General features: G+C 42.7%; 1 protein-coding gene across 1 annotated transcript; it reads left to right on the forward strand.

Annotated features, from left to right (window-relative positions):
• The first annotated feature begins 18,465 nt into the window (after positions 1-18,465).
• Positions 18,466-20,658, forward strand: LOC140191443 (frizzled-2). The gene has a single exon (XM_072248855.1). The coding sequence runs from the start codon at positions 18,840-18,842 to the stop codon at positions 20,502-20,504; it is 1,665 nt and encodes a 554-aa protein (XP_072104956.1). The 5' UTR covers positions 18,466-18,839; the 3' UTR covers positions 20,505-20,658.
• The last annotated feature ends 359 nt before the right edge of the window (positions 20,659-21,017 follow it).

Consider the following 21,017-nt stretch of genomic DNA (forward strand, 5'->3'; position numbering starts at 1 on the left):
AGAAAGCCCGCAAACGCTATTTTAAATCATTCACCACTACTTATGTGGAGCCTCCTCTCTCAATTCGATTGGGCCGCCAGAAAAAAAAAGTTTGATATACAAGCTCGTATTGTATTTTTGGTGTGGCCAGTATTTTACTACCAATAACTATATCATTAATTAATTCAAACTAATATATTTGTGTTCAACGCACTGCCGACAAGCCAGTTGACTTCATTGGCTGTTAAGCAGTTCAAAGTATCGCAAGGCTGCGAAATGCGCTGCATAAATATTTTCCCCCGAGTCTCAAAAACGCTGTAACAACATTCTGTATGCACTGGCTTTGCAGCAAAAGTATTTTTTTTAACAAGGTTGGCAACTAATAGACTAAACATGGTTATTTCGTTTGGAGAAATGCCGGTCAGGATTTTTTTTCGGTGAAATTACACAGCGGCCTTGCCCCTTTAAAATAAAGCTTCGTTTTTCTGATGTCAGATCAGAAGTGCATCATCCGGAAACGAGAGGGAACAGGACCTTTGTATCACTGGGAAAGATCACGAGAGAGAAAAAAAAATGCCTTCATATATTTTTTTGCAAGAGGTTCCGACTGAGGGATCGAATTCCCCCCATTTATTTCCTTTGCTCTCCTGACTTTGCGGAGAGAAAGAGTAAAAGCACGATGGTTTCAATTACCGCTAACAAAGAAGAGTCCGGGGCCACCACTCTGAACTTCTGGCAGACTTGGAAGGGAACAAATTAGACCAGCAAATAGCCCAGAGTGCCGAACTGTCTGCTCTTAACTTTATGAATCTATTTTAAACCACAAAGTAGCGAATAAAATCCAGCTTGCGCCCAGAAAACCGTTGAATAGTTTATTAAACTCGCATCCACTTGGAGGCAAAAGTGTACTTTACATTTTTAAAAAATAAATCCAATAGCTCAGTGGCTTCAAGAAAAAGTGTTAATTTTCACGTGGGTTATTAACCATTTCCCGGGGAGGCTCATGAATAAAACTTTTATCCCAGAAATTGTCTTATATAAAACTTGCTGAAAAAGAGCAGCTCTTGAAGGCAAATTCCAGAAATAATTAATTCCAATCAAAGATTATGTACGGATACTGTAATATAATCCCTTGCATTAAATTGTTGAAGCGATCGTGGTTTCCTTTGCGCTGAGTCTCTGCAGATTCCAAGGGCCGGAGTCTAACTGGGCTGGTTTTAAAATATATTGCATGCATTTTGATCTTTAACCAGCATGTTGTTTAGATCTCTCGTCCAGCAGACCTCCCTTACCTTTGAAAAATATCATAAATTTCCAGTAACAACGGCCTGTAAAAGTATTACAACATGTTTAATGTGTTAACAAAGAAAGAAACCAATAATGGATCTCGTTCCTGTAAGTGCAATTAAGAGGCGCCAACTGACGTTTCCTTGTGAAAAAGATCGAGTTAATTGTCCTCATTATTCGGCCCGCCGGCCGAGTTCGTAAAAAGTGACATGAGGTACACTGATTATAATTAAGGTCGATTATTACCAATAAAGACATTACTTAGACCTCCCACTTTTTCCAAACATTCAGAAAATGGTTATGTTTAAATTCGCGAGAAAAGACAAAATACTTCATAAATGCAAACAACAGGAATTCTGCAGATGCTGGAAATTCAAGCAACGCACATCAAAGTTGCTGGTGAACGCAGCAGGCCAGGCAGCATCCCTAGGAAGAGGTACAGTCGACATTTCAGGTCGAGACCCTTCATCAGGACCCTGGTCTCTGCCCGAAACGTCGACTGTATCTCTTCCTAAAGATGCTGCCTGGCCTGCTGCGTTCACCAGCCACTTTGATGTGTGATACTTCATAAATGACCAGGTTCCACGTCCCATTACAGAACAACATAGAAAGATTTATATTGAAGAGATTTAAAATGAATAGGGGAATAACTAGTTTAATGTAGATCAACACATAAGTGCACAAACAGGAGGAATTCTGCAGATGCTGGAAATTCAAGCAACACACATCAAAGTTGCTGGTGAACGCAGCAGGCCAGGCAGCATCTGTAGGAAGAGGTGCAGTCGACGTTTCGGGCAGAGACCAGGGTCCTGATGAAGGGTCTCGGCCTGAAATGTCGACTGTACCTCTTCCTAGAGATGCTGCCTGGCCTGCTGCGTTCACCAGCAACTTTGATGTGTGTTGCTTGAATTTCCAGCATCTGCAGAATTCCTGTTTGCATTTATGAAGTATTATGAAGTACTATGAAGTATTATGAAGTCGACTAATGGTTAGTCCTGACGAAGGGTCTCGGCCTGAAACGTCGACTGCACCTCTTCCTACAGATGCTGCCTGGCCTGCTGCGTTCACCAGCAACTTTGATGTGTGTTACATAAGTGCACAGAACAGTATTAAGACATTCTATTTAAATTGTTCCTTAAATCTACAAAGGCATTTGTGCTCCCTTTCTCCTACTATCCTCGTGTTTGATCTACCTCTGAATATTCTGATGAAGAGTGGCACAAGCTACTTTATAACACCAGGGTTGTTATCAATAAATTATTACAGGAAGTAAGTGTGCCATTTATAGGGAGTGTTTGCTATAGTAAGACTTTACCCCCTTAGGTTATCCCCGTGATTTTGCACATGGAAAATCAAGCCTGTGGTTTTCAGGCAAACATAACTGCACGGACGTCATTCTGTCCTTGTTTTCAAATCATTCACTATTCCCATTTTAAATGTATATCTTGATAATAGCTCCCAAACCTAATTACCACCTTTGCAATGTGTCATTATAGTATAAGGTCTGTTTGAATATACACAAAGCTTAATTTTGTTTATGTTTGCAATTAAATTGATAGTTACTTGTTTTGTCATGTCATTTTACAAAAATAAATATTTGCATTTTAAGCATTCTTTAATCCCAATCATGCACTTTAAAACTGCACGTTTTAACATATAACGTACATTCCATCAGTAATCCACATAACTACACAGATTACTGTCCAATTACCCGAAAAGAATATTGAGCATGATTGAGAAACTCGGTTGGGAGTGGCGAAGGTAGATGACAGGAACTCAGATTAATAAAACGTGGCTACCAGTGAGTGACTTTGAACATGATGATGCCATTTATTGCTATTAGCAATTTAGTTACCAGTTATTACAGAAAAAGACATCCTAAAACTGTTTGCTTATTTTTAATAGCTGATAAAACACCTGTTAAATCTGAATTAAATCAAAACTATAAAGTAAAAAATAATCAAATCCATATAACTTAATAACAACTGCAAATGCCTTCTGCGGGTTAGAGAGCTTTCTGGAAAGGTTATGTGTGTAAAAGGGAAATGGTGTATTATAAGACATGATTAACATTAAAAGTATTGATGAAAGGGAAACAGCTTGCTTTTCTCTTTAATGATTGCTGCCTGACCTAATGAGTATTTTCTAATATTTTCAGCTTTTATTTCAGACCTTCAGCTTCTCTGGTAGTCTGTTTCTGCACGGAAATAACAGCATATTACATGCAGAAATAAACAGTATCATAGATATTCGATATAAAGAAGAAACAACACAAAAAACTACTTATTTATAACAAAGAACTACTTTGTTTTATTTTAATATATACATAACATCAAATCAAAATGTGAAGTATTTGCTAATGACGCGTGAAAGAACTGTGCAAAGCAGAGTCTTGGGCCAGGATATTACACTCAGGCATCCTTAACTTTCCATAGCTGGCACTGGATCTTCAAGTGCCTTTATATATACAGCTGCTGACGAAAATAACTAAGCGGTGGACAAAAAGGCTATCATTAGCCTGGATCTTATTAGTGCCTGACTGAATGCATTAAGAAGCCATCTATCAGTGATAACAGTACATCTTGGCCTTCATAGTGGCTACACTTCAAAAGTCCTTCATTGAGTCTATGGACTTTAAGTTGTACTGAATTCAAAGCAATAATCTAATAATGCAATCCTTATTTTTTCTTCTTGCCAGCAATAAATTAATTCTCTTCATATGTCTTCTGAATTATTTTCAAATGACCCTTTACTGCTCTAAACTGAGAAAAGAGCTTAAAAAACTGCAGTTGTAATCTGTATGCACTTCATTGTAGGAGCACTGCAAGGTGACAAGGTTCTGAGCAAAGCTCAAGCATTATACATCTCACTACAAAATCTGTTCAGTTCATCGGCAAATTAAAGGAATGTTACAAGACTTTTGTTCCTAACTTAATCTCACCAAGCTCACCATTCTGAGTGCAGCAGCATGGGGCTGAGGATGCACAAAACCCACACTGGGAATCATTATTCTTGTGTCACTCAGTGACCACAGTTACACTACACCACCAGTTGAAAACCACCAGCTAAAGAGTGCGAAAAACAGCTGGAAAGATTTGAACTATACTGCCAGGTTTCAAGTCGTATTCTTCCTGTCTGTAAACATTCTGTACTTCTGCTCCAAGAGCTGTGATTTGTTGATATTGGAAATATGAAATTCAAAAGTGAAAATGCTGGAGATACTCAAATATCATTAATGGAGAAATAAATGTTATTGTCTTCGGTCAAAGGTTTTCCATGAGATTAGTGTCTGGAGTCATAGAGTCATAGAACACTACAGCACAGAGGCATGCCATTCAGCCCATCTAGTCTGTGCCAAACCATTAATCTGCCTAGTCCCATGGACCTGCACCAGGGCCAGAGAACCATAGCCCCTGAAATCCAAATTTCAATTAAAATGTTGACATCAAAATCATATCCACCACTTCCACTAGCAGCTCATTCCACACTCTCACCATCCCCTGAATGAAGAAGTTCCCCCCCTCACCTTCCCCTTAAAGTTCGGGAAGCGCAGAATCAAATATCGCTGTGATGATTGTACATTCTAGTATCAATTGTTTGGCGACAATAAAGTATAAAGTATAAAGTATGCATGACTACTAGTTGTAGTCTCACCCCAATTCAGTGGGAAAAGCCTGCTTGCATTTACCCTATCGAGACCCCACATAATTGTGTATACTTCTGTCAAATCTCCTCTCAATCTCTGACTCTCCAGGGAATAAAGTCCAAACCTATCAACCTTTCTCTGTAACTCAGGTCCTCAAGTCTTGGCAACTTGGATTTATGAAGGCCAATGTGCCAAAAGCTTTCTTTATGACCTTATCCACCTGTGACGCCACTTTCAGCAAATTATGGACCTGATTTCCAAGATCCTTTTGTTCTACCACATTCCTCAGTGCCCTACCGTTCACTGTGTAAGACCTACCCTGGTTGGTCCTACTAAAGTGCAAAACCTCACACTTGTCTGCATTAAATTCCATCTGCCATTTTTCCAGCTGTTGCAGATCTCTCTGCAAGCCATGATAGCCTTCCTCATTGTCCACTACACCCCCAATCTTGGTGCCATCGCAAATTTGCTGATCCAGTTAACCACATTATCATCCAGTTCATTAGTATAGATGACCAACAACAAAAGACCCAGTACCTTCCCCTGTGGCACACCACTAGTCACAGGCCTCCAATCAGAGAGGTAACAATCTACTACCACTCTCTGGCTTCTTCCACAAAGCCAATGTCTAACCCAGTTTACTACCTCATCCTAAATGCCGAGTGGCTGAACCTTCTTGACCAACCTCCCATGCGTGACCTTGTCAAACGCCTTACTAAAGTCCATGGAGACAACATCCACTGTCTTGCCTTCATCAGCTTCCCTGGTAACTTCCATTAAGATTGGTTAGACATGACATACCATGCACAAAGCCATGCTGACTATTCTTAATAGCCATGATGATCATCCCAACCATGGCTGACAAGGGAAGTTAAGGATTGCAAGGAAAGGGCATATAAAGCAGAAAAAGGGAGTGAGAAGTTGGATGATTGGGAAGCTTTTAAAATCCAACAAATAGTAACTAAAAAAGCAATAAGAAGGGAAAAGATAAAATATGAGGGCAAACTAGTCAATAATATAAAGAAGGACACAAACTTTTTTCAGTTATATAATGAGTAAAAGGGAGATGAGAGTTGATATTGGACCACTGGAAAATGATGCTGGTGAGGTAGTAATGGGGGACAAAGAAATGGCAGATGTACTTAATGGGAACATTGCATCAGTCTTCATTGTGGAAGTCACCAGAAGTATGCCAGAGATCCGTGAGTGTCAGGGAGCAGGAGTGAGTGCCATTGCTATTACAAAGGAAAAAGTGTTAGGCAAACTCAAAGGTCTTAAGGTGGATAAGTCACCTGGACCAGATGGACTACATCCCAGAGTCCTGAGAGAGATTGTTGAAGAGATAACAGATGCACTGGTCATGATCTTTCAAGAATCACTTGATCTGACATGATTCCAGAGGACTGGAAGATTGCAAATGTCATTCCACTCTTCAAGAAGGGAGGAAGGCAAAAGAAAGGAAATTATAGGACAGTTCGTCTAACCTCAGTGGTTGGGAAAATGTTGGAGTCTATTATTAAGGATGAGGTTTCAGGGTACTTGGAGACTAAAGATAAAATAAGTCAAATTCAGCATGGATTCTGTAAAGGGAAATCTTACCTGACAAATCCGTTAGAGTTCTTTGAGGAAGTAACAAGCAGGGTGGAGAAAGGAGAGGCAGTGGATGTCATTTACTTGGATTTTCAGAAGACATTTGATAAGGTGTCACACATGAGGCTGCTTAACAAGATAAAACCCTATGGTGTTACAGGAAAGATACTGGCATGGATCGCAGAATGGCTGACAGGCAGGAGGCAGCGAGTGGGAATAAAAGGGGCCTTTTCTGGTTGGCTGCCGGTGACTAGAGGTGTTCCTCAGGGGTCATTATTGGGACCGCTACATTTCACATTGTTTGTCAGTGATTTGTATATTGGGATTGATGGCTTTGTGGCAAAGTTTTCAAATGATACAAGATAGTTGGAGTGGTAAGAGTAATAGATAGAGTGGATAGCCAGCGCCTCTTCCCCAGGGCACCACTGCTCAATACAAGAGGACATGGCTTTAAGGTAAGGGGTGGGAATTTCAAGGGGGATATTGGAGGAAGGTTTTTTACTCAGAGAGTGGTTGGTGCGTGGAATGCACTGCCTGAGTCAGTGGTGGAGGCAGATACACTAGTGAAGTTTAAGAGACTACTAGACAGGTATATGGAGGAATTTAAGGTGGGGGGTTATATGAGAGGAAGGGTTTGAGGGTCGGCACAACAATGTGGACTGAAGGGCCTGTACTGTGCTGTACTATTCTATGTTCTATGTTTATGTATGTAGTGCTGGGGAGGTAATGCGATTGCAGCAGGACTTAGACAAATTGGAAGAATGGGCGAAAAGATGGCAGATGGAATACAGTGTTGGGAAATGTATGATAATGCATTTTGGTAAAAGGAACAATAGTGCAGACTATTATCTAAATGAGGAGAGGGTTCAAACATCAGAGGTGCAGAGGGACTTAGGAGTCCTCGTGCAAGTCTCCCAGAAGGTTAATTTACAGGTCGAGTCTGTGGCAAAGAAGGCAATTGCAGTGTTGGCATTCATTTCAAGGGGAATAGAATATAAAAACAAGGAGATAATGCTGAGGCTTTATAAGACTCTAGTCAGGCCACACTTGGAGTATTGTCAACAGTTTTGGGCCCCATATCTCAGAAAGGATGTGTTGTCATTGGAGAGAGTATAGTGAAGGTTCAAAAGGATGATTCTGGGAATGAAGGGGTTAACATATGAGGAGCATTTGGCAGCTTTGGGCCTGTACTCACTGGAATTTAGAAGAATACAGTGGATGGGGAGGATTTTATTGAAATCACCCAAATGTTGAAAGGACTAGACAGGATGGATGTGGAGAGGATGTTTCCTGTGGTGAGGGTATCCAGAACTAGGGGGCACAGCCTCAAAATTGAGGGGCAACCTTTTAGAACAGAGGTAAGTAGGAATTTTTTTTAGCCTGAGAGCAGTGAATCTGTGGAATGCTTTGCCACAGACTGTGGGGGAGGCCCAGTCCATGGGTATATTTAAGGAGGAAGTTAATAGTTTCCTGATCAGTCAGGGCATCGAAGGATATGGCGAGAAGGCAGGTGTATGGGGTTGAGTGGGATCCAGGATCAGCTATGATGGAATGGCGGAGCAGACCCGATGGGCTGAATGGCCTAATTCTGCTCCTATGTCTTATGGTCTTATGTTCTGAATAAGTCCATGTTTATCCAATTTCTTACTGTATATATCTGTTTCCTCCCATATTGTAAAGATGTACGGGTTAGTGCTAGGGTTAGTAAGTTAGCATGATATATTTGGTGCCTGGAGCATGATGACACTTGCCGGCTGATCCCAGCACATCCTCAAACTGTGTTGGTCATAGACACAAACGACGCATTTCTCTGTATGCTTTGAAGTTTTGATGTACATATGACAAATAAAGCTAATCTTATCTTTAAAATGTAGTTTAGTCAAGTCAGCAGAATCTCTAACATTTGTCCACTAAAATTTTGGATTCAAATTAATTGTTGGCTTAGATTTAATCTCATAATGGCATTGATACCTATTTCCATTCGAGACGTGTCAGTACAGTTTGGAAGTCTAATACTGCTACAGCAATAACTTACAATATTTAACTCAATCATGTTGTAAAAGTGTTCAACCTTCAGGCCATTCCAATAAGGTCACTCAACTTGTCTGTCTGCATCATTTGAAACCCAACTGAAAATCCATTCTTTCACCAAGGTCAGTTCTCCTAACCTCATTTATTCTTTCCTTATCATTCTGTGGAAATCCCTAAGACACACAATGGTTACAACTGCAGGAGCTCACACTTACCAACAAAATAATACATTAAATGTATTTTTTGAGAACGAAAACAAATATGCATTAGTGAAGTATTTTTTATGATATCAAAATGTGAAAATTAATAAGATATAGTCAATGCTGCTTCGCAAGCGATGAGGAAATGAGTCCATTTATTTAGGATATTTTTCAAAGTCAAAATTTTATTGTTTGTAGGGATGACTTACAGCGGACCGAAAAGCTTGAGCATGTAGATATTAAGAAAGAGGATGTGCTGGAGCTTTTGGAAAGCATCAACTTCGGTAAGTCTCCAGGACTGGACGAGATGTACACCAGGCTACTGTAGGAGGCGAGGGAGGAGATTGCTGAGCCTCTGGCAATGATCTTTGCACCATCAATGGGGATGGGAGAGGTTCCAGAGAACTGGAGGGCTGCGGATGTTGTTCCCTTATTCAAGAAAGGGAGTCGGGATAGCCCAGGAAATTATAGACCAGTGAGTCTTACTTCAGTGGTTGGTAAGATGATGGAGAAGCTCCTGAGAGGCAGGATTTATGAACATTTGGAGAGGCTTAATAGTCAGCATGGCTTTGTCAAAGGCAGGTCGTGCCTTATGAGCCTGAGTGAATTTTTTGAGGATGTGACTAAACACATTGATGAAGGTAGAACAGTATATGTAGTGTATATGGATTTCAGCAAGGCACTTGATATAGCATCCCATGCAAGGCTTATTGAGAAAGTAAGGAGGCATGGGATCCAAGGGGACATTGCTTTGTGGATCCAGAACTGGCTTGCCCACAGAAGGCAAAGGGTGGTTGTAGATGGGTCATATTCTGCATGGAGGTCGGTGACCAGTGGTGTGCCTCAGGGATCTGTTCTGGGACCCCTTCTCTTTGTGATTTTTATAAATGACCTGGATGAGGAAGTGGAGGGATGGGTTAGTAAATTTGCTGATGACACAAAGGTTGGGAGTGTTGTGGATAGTGTGGAGGGCTGTCAGAGGTTACAACGGGACATTGATAGGATGCAAAACTGGGCTGGGAAGTGGCAGATGGAGTTAAACCCAGATAAGTGTGAGGTGGTTCAATTTTTGTAGGTCAAGTGTGATGGTAGAATATAGCATTAATGGCAAGACTCTTAGCAGTGTGGAGGATCAGAGGGATCTTGGGGTCCGAGTCCATAGGACAACCAAAGCTGCTACGCAGGTTGACTCTGTGGTTAAGAAGGCATATGGTGTATTGGCCTTCATCAATCGTGGGATTGAGCTTAGGAGCCGAGAGGTAATGTTACAGCTATATAGGACCCTGGTCAGACCCCACTTGGAGTACTGTGCTCAATTCTGGTCACCTCACTACAGGAAGGATGTGGAAACTATAGAAAGAGTGCAGAGGAGATTTACAAGGATGTTGCCTGGATTGGGAAGCATGTCTTATGAGAATAGGTTGAGTGAACTCGGCCTTTTCTTCTTGGAGTGACGGAGGATGAGAGGCGACCTGATAGAGGTGTATAAGATGATGAGAGGCATTGATCTTGTGGATAGTCAGAGGTTTTTTCCTAGGGCTGAAATGGCTAGCATGAGAGGGCACAGTTTTAAGGTGCTTGGAAGTAGGTACAGAGGAGATGTCAGGGCTAAGTTTTTTACACAGAGAGTGTTGAGGGCGTAGAGTGGGCTGCCAGCGATGGTGGTGGAGGTGGAAACGATAGGCTCTTTTAAGAGTCTCCTGGGTAGGTACATGGAGCTCAGAATAATAGAGGGCTATGGGTAACCACAGGTAATTTCTAAGGTAAGGACATGTTCGGCACAGCTTTGTGGGCCGAAGGGCCTGTATTGTGCTGTGGGTTTTCTATGTTTCAATGTTTCTGAATGATCCAAAAGATTAGCCAGCTAATAAAGTACTTTTGATGTACAATCAATAATGTGATCTTGGGAAATAAAGTGGGAAACTTGAAAAAATAAAGCAAAGTAGATGAGTACAAAACCTATTCTGGTGATATATTGACTGGGGGTTAAATATTGGCAATGTTGGTTAAATAAAAGGGAAACTTGCTCTTCTTGAAAATAGTGCACATGATCATTGATCTCCATCCAAAAGATAGAGAGAACCAATCACCTGCAAAAGGCATCTCTTCTCGTAATGCCGCCTTCCCTCAATACCACACCAAAGTGTGTCAGTTGACATTTTGTTTATGTAGTACAGTTCTGTAAAGATTTAGAAATGAAAGTGCTGCTTCTGATAACAGACATTTTCTTACTCTTTGTCATTATCCTAAGCCGTGTTTATTTTCTTCTCTTCCCTTAGCTGCCATCTCATGCTGTGGTCCTTTTTCTTGTTACTTAGTGTTCGTATCCACAAAAGAAGGCATCACTGGTTTCAGTTTTCACTTCTAGGCCAAATACACTGAACCAAATTAAATACATCAATTTGAACTTAAGCTAAATTGATAGCAGTTGGTACAACGCTATTACAGCTTGGGTTGTTCCAGAGTTTGCTGTTCAATTCTGGTGCCATTCTGCAAAGAGTCTCTGTACATCGTCCCTGTGGAATGTGTGGGCTTTTCTCAGGTGCTCTGCTTTCCTCTCACAGTCCAAAGATGTACTGAGGTAAGTTAATCGGTCATTGTAAGTTGTCCTGTGATTAGGATAGAGTTAAATTAGGGTTGTGGGGTTGCTGGGGCAGCATTGTTTGAATGGCCAGAAAGGCCTACGCTGCACTGCATCACTAAAATAAAACAAAATAAATTCCAGCCAACTAATTGCATATTACTTAACTGAAACATGGCCATGCTAATGCAGATGGCTCATTGTATTTGATTACACTGGACAACAAATTTTTTCAAAAGCGTTGCTTCCTCAGAACTTTATTTTTATTTAGGATAGACCACTTGACGCTGAACACAAATATAATTTCAGATTATTTGTATCATATAAGAATTTGCAGAAACAGGAAGTTAACTTTTATTCATTATCGAGTGTTTAATTGCATAATGGTGCTGATGCTTTGCAATAGTTCAACTAAGCTAAAAATGTCTTGTTGATGATTTTCATTTGTACTCAGTGTCTGAGGCTTGTCGCTTAAGTGTCCAACAATAATCAGCCAGCATTGATGGATTCCAGTTGCCCTGATACCGGTTCTCCATGACCGCAGTGTCCTGGTGAAACCTTTCACCATGCTCGTCACTGACAGTGCCAAGATATGCAGGGAAGAAGTCTAAATGGGAATGCAGAAAACTAATCTTTAATGACATGGGTTTTGTATGCATGTTGTCAACCAGCTGCATGTAGTTTGGTGCTCTGTAGTTGCCAAGAAAATTTTCAACAACATCCTTGAATGCCTTCCATGTGATTTTCTCTGGTCCTGCTTGAAGTTCTTCAAATTGCCTGGCATTGATGACCTGTTTTATTTATGGACCAACAAAATTGCCTTCCTTAACCTTGGCATCACTTATTCTGCCTTGAATTATGAATTGAAATAACAAATATGTGTCACACTGGCAGGGGCATTGGGAGCAAGGGTGGACCCAAATGCAAGACACAACTTGTGAGGTTACTTAGATTTAGTTTATTGTTCGATACCAGGAGAGCAAGGCAGGAGCAGGAAATAGCGAACTGGACAAGGACTCAGGACTACGACTAGGCTGGGACCAAGGGTCTAGGCTAGGACTCGGAATTGGCTTCCAGAACTAGAGGAGACATGAAGAGGCTAGGGTATGGACTCCGAGCCTGAGGCTGTGCAAGGACCCAGTACCTGTGTCTTGCCTCGGGCTCGACCCCAGAACCAGGCATGGACATGACATGGGCTAGGGAGAGGAGGAACATGGGAACACAGAGCCTTGGTCTCAGGAGAGCAGGTACATGAAACCATGGACACATACACAGAACACAGAGTCGGGACCCCTCCTTGGGTACAGGACATAGGGCCGGGACTCATGGCACTCCACGGGGCAACGGCAAGATGGCCTGACTTACCCCACGGAGGCGAGGACAGGACAAGACAAGACATGACTCCCCGCGGGGCAACGGCAAGACGGTCAGACTTACCCACAGAGGCGAGGACAGGACGAGACATGACCAACACAATGAACACCAGACAGTACCTATCTAGCTCCAGTGATGGAACTAGACCGAAGTGCAGGCGGGGGCTGAAGACGAGGGCTAGAGGAGAGAGGGGCAGAGAAGGGATTCAGACAAGGGGGTAGGACAGGAATCACAGACCACTAGGGTCAGGACTAGACTCAGAACTGGAAGCTGCCAGGGCCAGGACTTGACATGGTACTTGAACGCCACCAGAGCCAGGACATGGACGTGATACTTGGATGCCACCGGAGCCAGGATGTGGACGTGGTACTTGGATGCCGCCGGAGCCAGGACGTGGTGCTCGGAACCTCCAGGTAGTGCCAAGATCTCGACTCGGCCCAGGAACAGTAGACAGTGGCTCTTGATTCTCTCCGGCGGGTTAACTGACGGACCCACCTTGATGAGGAAACTTTGCAGGCTCGCTTCGGCGAGGTAACTGGGCAGGTTGCTCCAGTGAGGAAAGGCGAATTACCGGCACTCGCTTCGGCAGAGACAAGGCTTGCTCCGGCCAGATGACATTGGCACGCCGTGACTTTGCAGACGCTCCTGCGCTGAACGGCTGAAAGCCGGAGACTATAAACTACCGGTTCAGCCGAGTGCTAATTGCCTCTAATCACCAACGTCGAGGGACACGGGAAAACAGGGAATCAATGGTCCGGATCGTAACATAAACAAGCTAAATTTAAAGGGACCCCGATCCGAACCATGACAATACGGAAATTTTAAAAAAAATTGGTACATGATAGGGAAATTTCACCATGATTTTCATGATCAGCAGCCCAAAATTCACAAGGTACACCCAAAAGTATTCACAAAGCAAAATCTTTGTTGTCCAATGTTAGTGATATGGGGCAGGCTTGAATTACTGATCTTTTTATAATAACATTTATAGACACCTATAAGTTCATTTATAGATTTTCTTTTTGTAGCCATAAAGGCAACCAAGCAAGTCCTGAACCTATGTAAATTTATGTCCAATTTCAGTATAATCAGTTGTAACATTCTAACCCTAGACAAGAGTCTGTGCTTTACACTGGATTTGTTGCAATGTGGCTCATCGATAACCTTTATAAATGTGGTATTGTTAGTTTCCATATTTGGTTATTACACCAAAATGTAGGTGAGTCAAACCAGCTGAATCACTAAAACTTTGTTCACGCTAACATTTTGGATTCAGACCAATTGTTTGCTTAGATATAGTCCTGTAATGATATTGATACCCATTTCCACTTGTACTGCAAATTTAAGTTCATTTTGAACATTTGGTAAAGACACAGCAAACTGATTCAGTGTTGAATGGTGTTGACTTGCCTTTTATTTTATAAACTCCAATCTATTCCCATTGGCCTTGTCCAGCCTTTGAAAGCGTGATATTCAAGCAAGTGGAAACACCTGATGCAGCCCTCCTGGAGGCTTAAATGAAAAATCAGAGACCGATTTGGACTGATACTTTAATACCCTATGAGAATGATCCTACTCGAGGGAACCTCCCTGTTCAAACATTAGGGCATCACATTTTACCGTGCTCTCTGACCCGAGTTGAATCCAATGTCCGATGGGCATCTCCAGATGCAGCTTTCATACTGCTATAACTCTGCTGTCAGCACAGTGTTAGATGACGGTTGTACTATATTTTGTGACTGGTGCTGTACTGACATCTGCTGAAATCTAATCCCAGAAGTATAATATTACTGCAACGAACTGGGCAGCATGAGCAAAGCATGAAGCCACTCATCTGGGGTAATTTTCTGCATATATTGTGCAGGTCCAATGAGTTGGTATTTGGATTCCATCCTGTATAAGATATACAGCAATGATCTGAGCTCATATTGTTGTGGGGTGACACAACTATACATCTATTTTTAAAACAAATATTCATGGATATTTTATTGGGGCATTCTTAGGGTATCCATTTTATAGATGTACTGGCAATTACACACAAAAAGGACATATCGGCAATTTGAGTTTAATCTTTTTATTAAAGAAAAGTAACTGAATGTTTTGGCAACAATAACCAACAGAATCTGTGCCACGTCAATGAATACAATCGAGAAATAAAAATGACTTTCCAATTTAAGGAGAAACTTTCAATATTCAGCTCACATGTTATACATTTTTGAGGTTCAGTCCAAGGTCTGTGCTAACTTAATTGAGCCAACCTAGGTGTCTGGTTCTGCTTAAAGCAGTAACTGAAGTGCATTTAGAAGTGGAGAGAATGAACCAGATTCTGAGACAAGACTTGACCATGGTTTCTCAGCAATTAAATAGCCTTACAATATCGACTGGCAAGACCCAAAAGGATGCTAGATGATGCACAAGCAGAATTCCAGCCAGTAAGCAGATTACACTTGGAGGAAACAGGAATGGGAAAGGAGCAACATTTTGCAGATCAAAAAAAAAATTCCAGGCAATTGACAACATGGTTCAAAAACACAAGGTGGGTTATAACCTTACACATTGCCATATCAGCACCGGACTTCTAGGTGAGTGGTCCTGGGTTTGAATCCAGCCAGCTCCTTGCATGCTTTCCATCCATGCTAGATTGAGCATCACGCTGGGAACTTAGCCTTGTAAAAAACAAATGCCATTGAAACTGTGCAAAAAGGAACAACAACATTGCCACAATACGATGCAAATAACTGAGAAGTTAGTTGTGATTAAAACATTAGGCCAATTTATGCCTATGTGAACTGTTTACTATAATCTGCTACTAACAATATTCTGTAGTTCATATACATGAGGTTGCAACAGACTATGCAAGGACCATCCCTGTTCCACTGGTTCACCAAAAACTGAATGAATCACAGAAATTGCAATCCAGTCAGGCATTCCCATGGTGGCAAATACAGTAGGTGTACCACTCCCCTTATGATATCACTAAATGCTTTGTCAGGTGTGTTCAACAATTGATTTGCTACTTCTAGGAACTTGTTCAGGAGATTAATTCTGCTGAAAAATTGCTGATGCTGTTTTCACTGCCAGTTTCATCACCCAGCTCTTCACTGGCAGTGAACCACGAGCAATAGGCAGGAATAACTAACCTTACAGAAGTCTCATGGGACAAGAATTCCCCTGGCTGAAACCTGGCTCCTGAAGGAAAAGAATGGTGTCAGGAAAGAACTGGAACTAGTACCATAGAGAAGGAAAGCATCAGGAGAATGGGAGGGAACAGGATGGGGCAGCAGGCAGGCACAGCAGAACAGTTCCCAGAATCACGGCGGCCTCACAACTCCAGTGACCTGGGTTCAGTCTTGACCATGTGCCATCTTTCTCTGTGACTGCGTGGATTTCCCTCAGGGGCTCTAGTTTTTTCTCCCACATCCTAAAGATGTGGTGAGTTATTAGGTTAATTTGCCTCTGAAAATTTTCTCTAGTGTGTCGTTGAGCAGGCTGAATCTGGGGCATGGGGGTAGGGAGAGAGGGATGGGGGGAGGGTTGATGAGAGAAAGGGTGAGAATAAAATGGGATTAGGTAAGATTCTTGTAAATATGTGCTTAACATAAAGAATTGGTGAGTTGAAGGGCCTGTTTCCATACTACGCCAATCTAACCCTCTACAAGTGATACCGCTCTGTGAAATGATTGGTAAATTTGGAAGAAAGTGTCATTTTGAACTTGGTGTTTGCAAGTGGGACTGCTTCCTTCAATTGGCACGGGAGGGAAATAAAGCAACAAAATCATTGGCGGTTTTGGGGACTTTTTTAGGGGTGTGATCTGTGGTCACTGAATTAGAACATTGCTGTGAAAGGAAGTTTACCTTCAAAATAGGACAACAGTACTCTATTTTTATAGGGCAATGTTATTAATGGATTCAAAACCAAGATGGCTATTGAAAGTTGCACAACAGACATGATTTAAGGTGGAAGGCCTATTTCACTTTCCTCGTAAGGATGGAGATGGGAACAGTACCCCCATAAAAGAATTAGAATAACTATTCAAACAATTTTGCATTGAAGGAAAATATAGTTGGTTTGATGAGTATGGATTAACTCCAAATATAATTCTTCCGCAAAATGTGTTTTATTAATCTGTCAATTGCGAAGCTGAAAATCAACCAGGACATCACTTTGAGCGTAAACATTCCTGTTTCCAGAGAGCATGGCCCTGTAACTGAAGAAATGATTATCCCAGAGGGGACAGATCTGGGGGAGGGGGCGGGGTGGTTAATCAAACAACAGCCTTGAATTCTAAGCTCCCTCCCTGTTCCCCTGGGAGTATATCTTTCATTCCCCCTATTTGGCACAAACTATGCACTAGGCTTCCAGAAGGATCTAGAATCAATCATTCTGATTTTTTGGGCCAATATGGAGAAGCCTAAAACCCTGACCACTGAAATGAAAACAGAAAATGATGGAAGAGTCTGAAAGCAAAAGGCTGATTAGTTTTTCAGTTGGGATCTATCAGAGAAATTCTGACATGGTCCCAGTCAAACACTAAACTGTGGCCCAGTGATCCATCTCCAGTACAATGGAAACCCTCTTTAAGCATGCACAGTGCTTCTGCCAGTTCTATAGTGAAATGGAAGGAGTCCTGCTTGCAGTAACAATTGTTGTTCCTGCTTTTCCATTTGTATTGGAAAAGATAGCCCACAGAGCAAAGGAATCTGGCTGCTTTTTAATCTTTATCAGTTTAAGTTGATTGCCGATCAAGAGTTGGTATGAAATACCTTAGTGCTAAAAATACCAGACCTACGTGCATATGTTTGATATGAATCACACACACGTGTGTCTAGATTTATTGGTTGCAGTTTCTGTGATTGAAGTCCTATCTAAAAATTCCTCTGGGCCTGCCAAAGGTTTAACATTGAGGCATCCTCAGTCACTTGCAGCTGAAGCTGTTTTCTTTTTTAAAAAAATCTATCATTGCATTATACTTGGACTGATATATAATTTTGTAACAAAATATTACTTCTGAAAATAAATTACTGCATACGTTTTCAACAGATCACTAACAAAATGAGGTATAAATAAACCATTTTTTTCTTATGTAAAATATGCATAGCACAGAAACTGGCCATTTGTTCGATAAATCCCCCTTAGTTCAGCTACTGATTTAACGAACTGCCCTAAAATTTATCTATGCTCAGTCCTTCAAACATATCGCCATCTCTTATTGCAAGGATTTTTTCTGTAATCCTGGAATTATGAACGTCTTCCATTCATCGTTTCCAAGTTTTAGATTCCCCCACCGGTAGAAATACCTTTTCTACCCTAACCTTCGAAACCCTTTAATAATTTTAAAGAGCAGTCATGTTGTTTTGGTATCCTCACTGTATTATCACGTGCGAATGGCGCGCATGGTCTGCAAATGATAAGCGCTGGAAATCAATATAGATTATTTTCTCAATGTTGAGGAGAATGATAAGGAGGGCAGCGCCCTCTTTCCACGAAAAGAAGTTTGGGGAAAAAAACAGCGATTCGCTGTAACGTGCGATTAAATCGCTGCCGAGTTGGAAAAGCACACGGTGCAGACTCCGTTCTTGAATCTAATTTCTTTGACTTAGAAGACGGGCTTCGCTAGGAGTATGTCCGTGGATAACCCGACCGGACTGGAATCGAACTGGCGCTTCTCAGAGCCATAGAGGGAGCTTCATTCAGCACGCTGCTGCTTGAAGTGAAGGTGCTGTACTTTGGCATCTAATTACTGAGCTCATTATGTTGCGGTTGGCCAATCCTGCCCTTAGGGCTGGTCGTCAATTTTTAACCTGATTGGCTCGGCTGTCGGAGGGTTGGAACGGTTGATCTGTTTCAAGGTTCGTTTTCCTCTGCAAGCACTTGGGCGCCTCGCCTCCCAGAGCGGGTCCCTTGAAACAGTGTAATTGAGATGGTGTTAGTTGCACAAAGAAAAAGTCAGACAGTCGTTTAACGGGGGCGCAACGAGTGAGTTGAGTTCGCAAAAGCAGCGCTGTTAATCTGCGTGGTTCTTTACAGTTAAGTTTTATTTCCATCTCCCCCTCCCCCTTTACGAATTTCTTCTGCAAAACTACCAAATGTTGCAGCATTAATTGAGTTGCTTTTTGCCAGAGATATCAAGACTTTCGAATCTTTTCGAGGATGCATTTCAACGTGTTGCTGTGCGGACTGATTACTCTTCTGCTGCTTCCTTCAAAGTTCCTGAGAGCCCACGGCCAGTTTCAGGGAGAAAGAGGAATCTCCATCCCGGACCACGGTTTCTGCCAACCCATCTCCATTCCGCTGTGTACAGACATTGCCTACAACCAGACTATCATGCCCAATTTACTGGGGCATACCAACCAAGAGGACGCCGGGCTGGAAGTCCACCAGTTTTACCCGCTGGTGAAAGTACAGTGTTCTCCCGAGCTGAAATTCTTCTTGTGTTCCATGTATGCTCCCGTCTGTACCGTACTGGAACAGGCGATCCCTCCGTGCCGGTCTATCTGTGAGCGGGCGAGGCAAGGGTGTGAGGCTCTAATGAACAAGTTCGGTTTCCAGTGGCCTGAGAGGTTGCGTTGCGAGAACTTCCCCGTGCACGGAACCGATCAACTATGCGTTGGCCAGAACCGCTCCGAGGAAGGCAGCCCCACTACTATCCCCACCGTCGTCGACAACGACCTTGGCACCCCGAACCCGCCCCGCTACAACCGCGACCAGCCCTTCAACTGTCCCCGAGCCCTCAAAGTCCCCTCGTATCTTAGCTACAAGTTCCTGGGCGAGAAGGATTGCGCGGCGCCCTGCGAGCCCTCCAAGAGCAACGGCTACATGTTCTTTAACGACGAAGAGATCAAATTCGCCCGCATTTGGATCCTGATCTGGTCGTCACTCTGCTGCGCCTCCACTTTATTCACCGTGACTACCTACTTGGTGGACATGCAGCGATTCCGCTACCCGGAGCGGCCCATCATCTTCCTGTCTGGCTGCTATACCATGGTTTCCATCGCCTATATCGCGGGCTTCATACTGGAAGATAAAGTTGTGTGCAACGAGAGGTTCGCCGAGGACACTTACAAGACCGTGGTGCAAGGGACTAAGAAGGAAGGCTGCACCATCCTCTTCATGATGCTCTACTTCTTCAGCATGGCTAGTTCCATCTGGTGGGTCATCTTGTCTCTTACTTGGTTTCTAGCGGCCGGTATGAAGTGGGGTCACGAAGCAATCGAGGCAAACTCTCAGTACTTTCACCTGGCCGCCTGGGCGGTGCCGGCCGTCAAGACCATCACCATCCTGGCAATGGGCCAGATCGACGGCGACCTCTTGAGCGGAGTGTGCTTCGTGGGCCTGAACAGCATCGACCCGCTGCGGGGTTTCGTGCTGGCGCCGCTCTTTGTCTATCTCTTCATCGGCACCTCTTTCCTGCTGGCCGGCTTCGTCTCCCTCTTCCGAATCCGGACCATCATGAAACACGACGGCACCAAGACGGAGAAGCTGGAGAAACTGATGGTGAGAATCGGGGTGTTCAGCGTTCTCTACACCGTACCCGCCACCATTGTGATTGCATGTTATTTCTACGAGCAGGCGTTCAGGGAGCAATGGGAAAAAAGTTGGATCAGCCAAACTTGCAAAAGCTACGCCATCCCCTGCCCTATTCACTACTACCCCAGGATGACTCCAGATTTCACTGTGTACATGATCAAGTATCTCATGACCCTTATCGTGGGTATCACTTCTGGCTTTTGGATCTGGTCAGGCAAGACTTTACATTCCTGGCGCAAGTTTTACACCAGACTCACCAACAGCAAACACGGAGAGACAACCGTGTGAGGGGGACAGAAGGAAACACGGGACTGTGTTTTTATTATTTTTTTGTTAATTGGTTTTACTTAACGTTTGCATTAGGATAACTTCCCAAGATGTAATAAAAACTGTAAATAGCATTTGTAAAAAATTCTTAATTATATATTTGTATTTAAAAATTCCTACTTGAGATTTCTTTTTTATATTTTGGTATTTAGTCATCACTGACTTGCCAGTGGATTTCCGAAAAAAAAGCAGCTAGACTTGAAAACTGATATGGGCGACTCAATGGGCCTTTTGAGTCGATTCCATAAAAGCAAAGACTCTCTTAATCGTTTCTTCTTTCTCCCTCCCCTTCCCTTTCCTGCTGGGGTGATGTAGAAATCGCGGCGTTGCCACATTTACAGAGAGCCTAAATAAATACAACTTTCTCTTAACTCCCCAATCACCCCCCCCCCCATCTCTTTCGCTCTCGGAATCCAACGAGGCACATGACTTTCCACAGCCCCGACCGAGGGGACTTGCAACAAAAGTTTTTAA

Source organism: Mobula birostris, chromosome X (genome assembly GCF_030028105.1).
Source record: "Mobula birostris isolate sMobBir1 chromosome X, sMobBir1.hap1, whole genome shotgun sequence".
Classification (NCBI taxonomy): domain Eukaryota; kingdom Metazoa; phylum Chordata; class Chondrichthyes; order Myliobatiformes; family Myliobatidae; genus Mobula; species Mobula birostris.

Coding starts and splice junctions, on each gene's coding strand:
- LOC140191443 (XM_072248855.1), top strand. CDS start 18,840: ATGCATTTCAACGTGTTGCTGTGCGGACTGATTACTCTTCTGCTGCTT.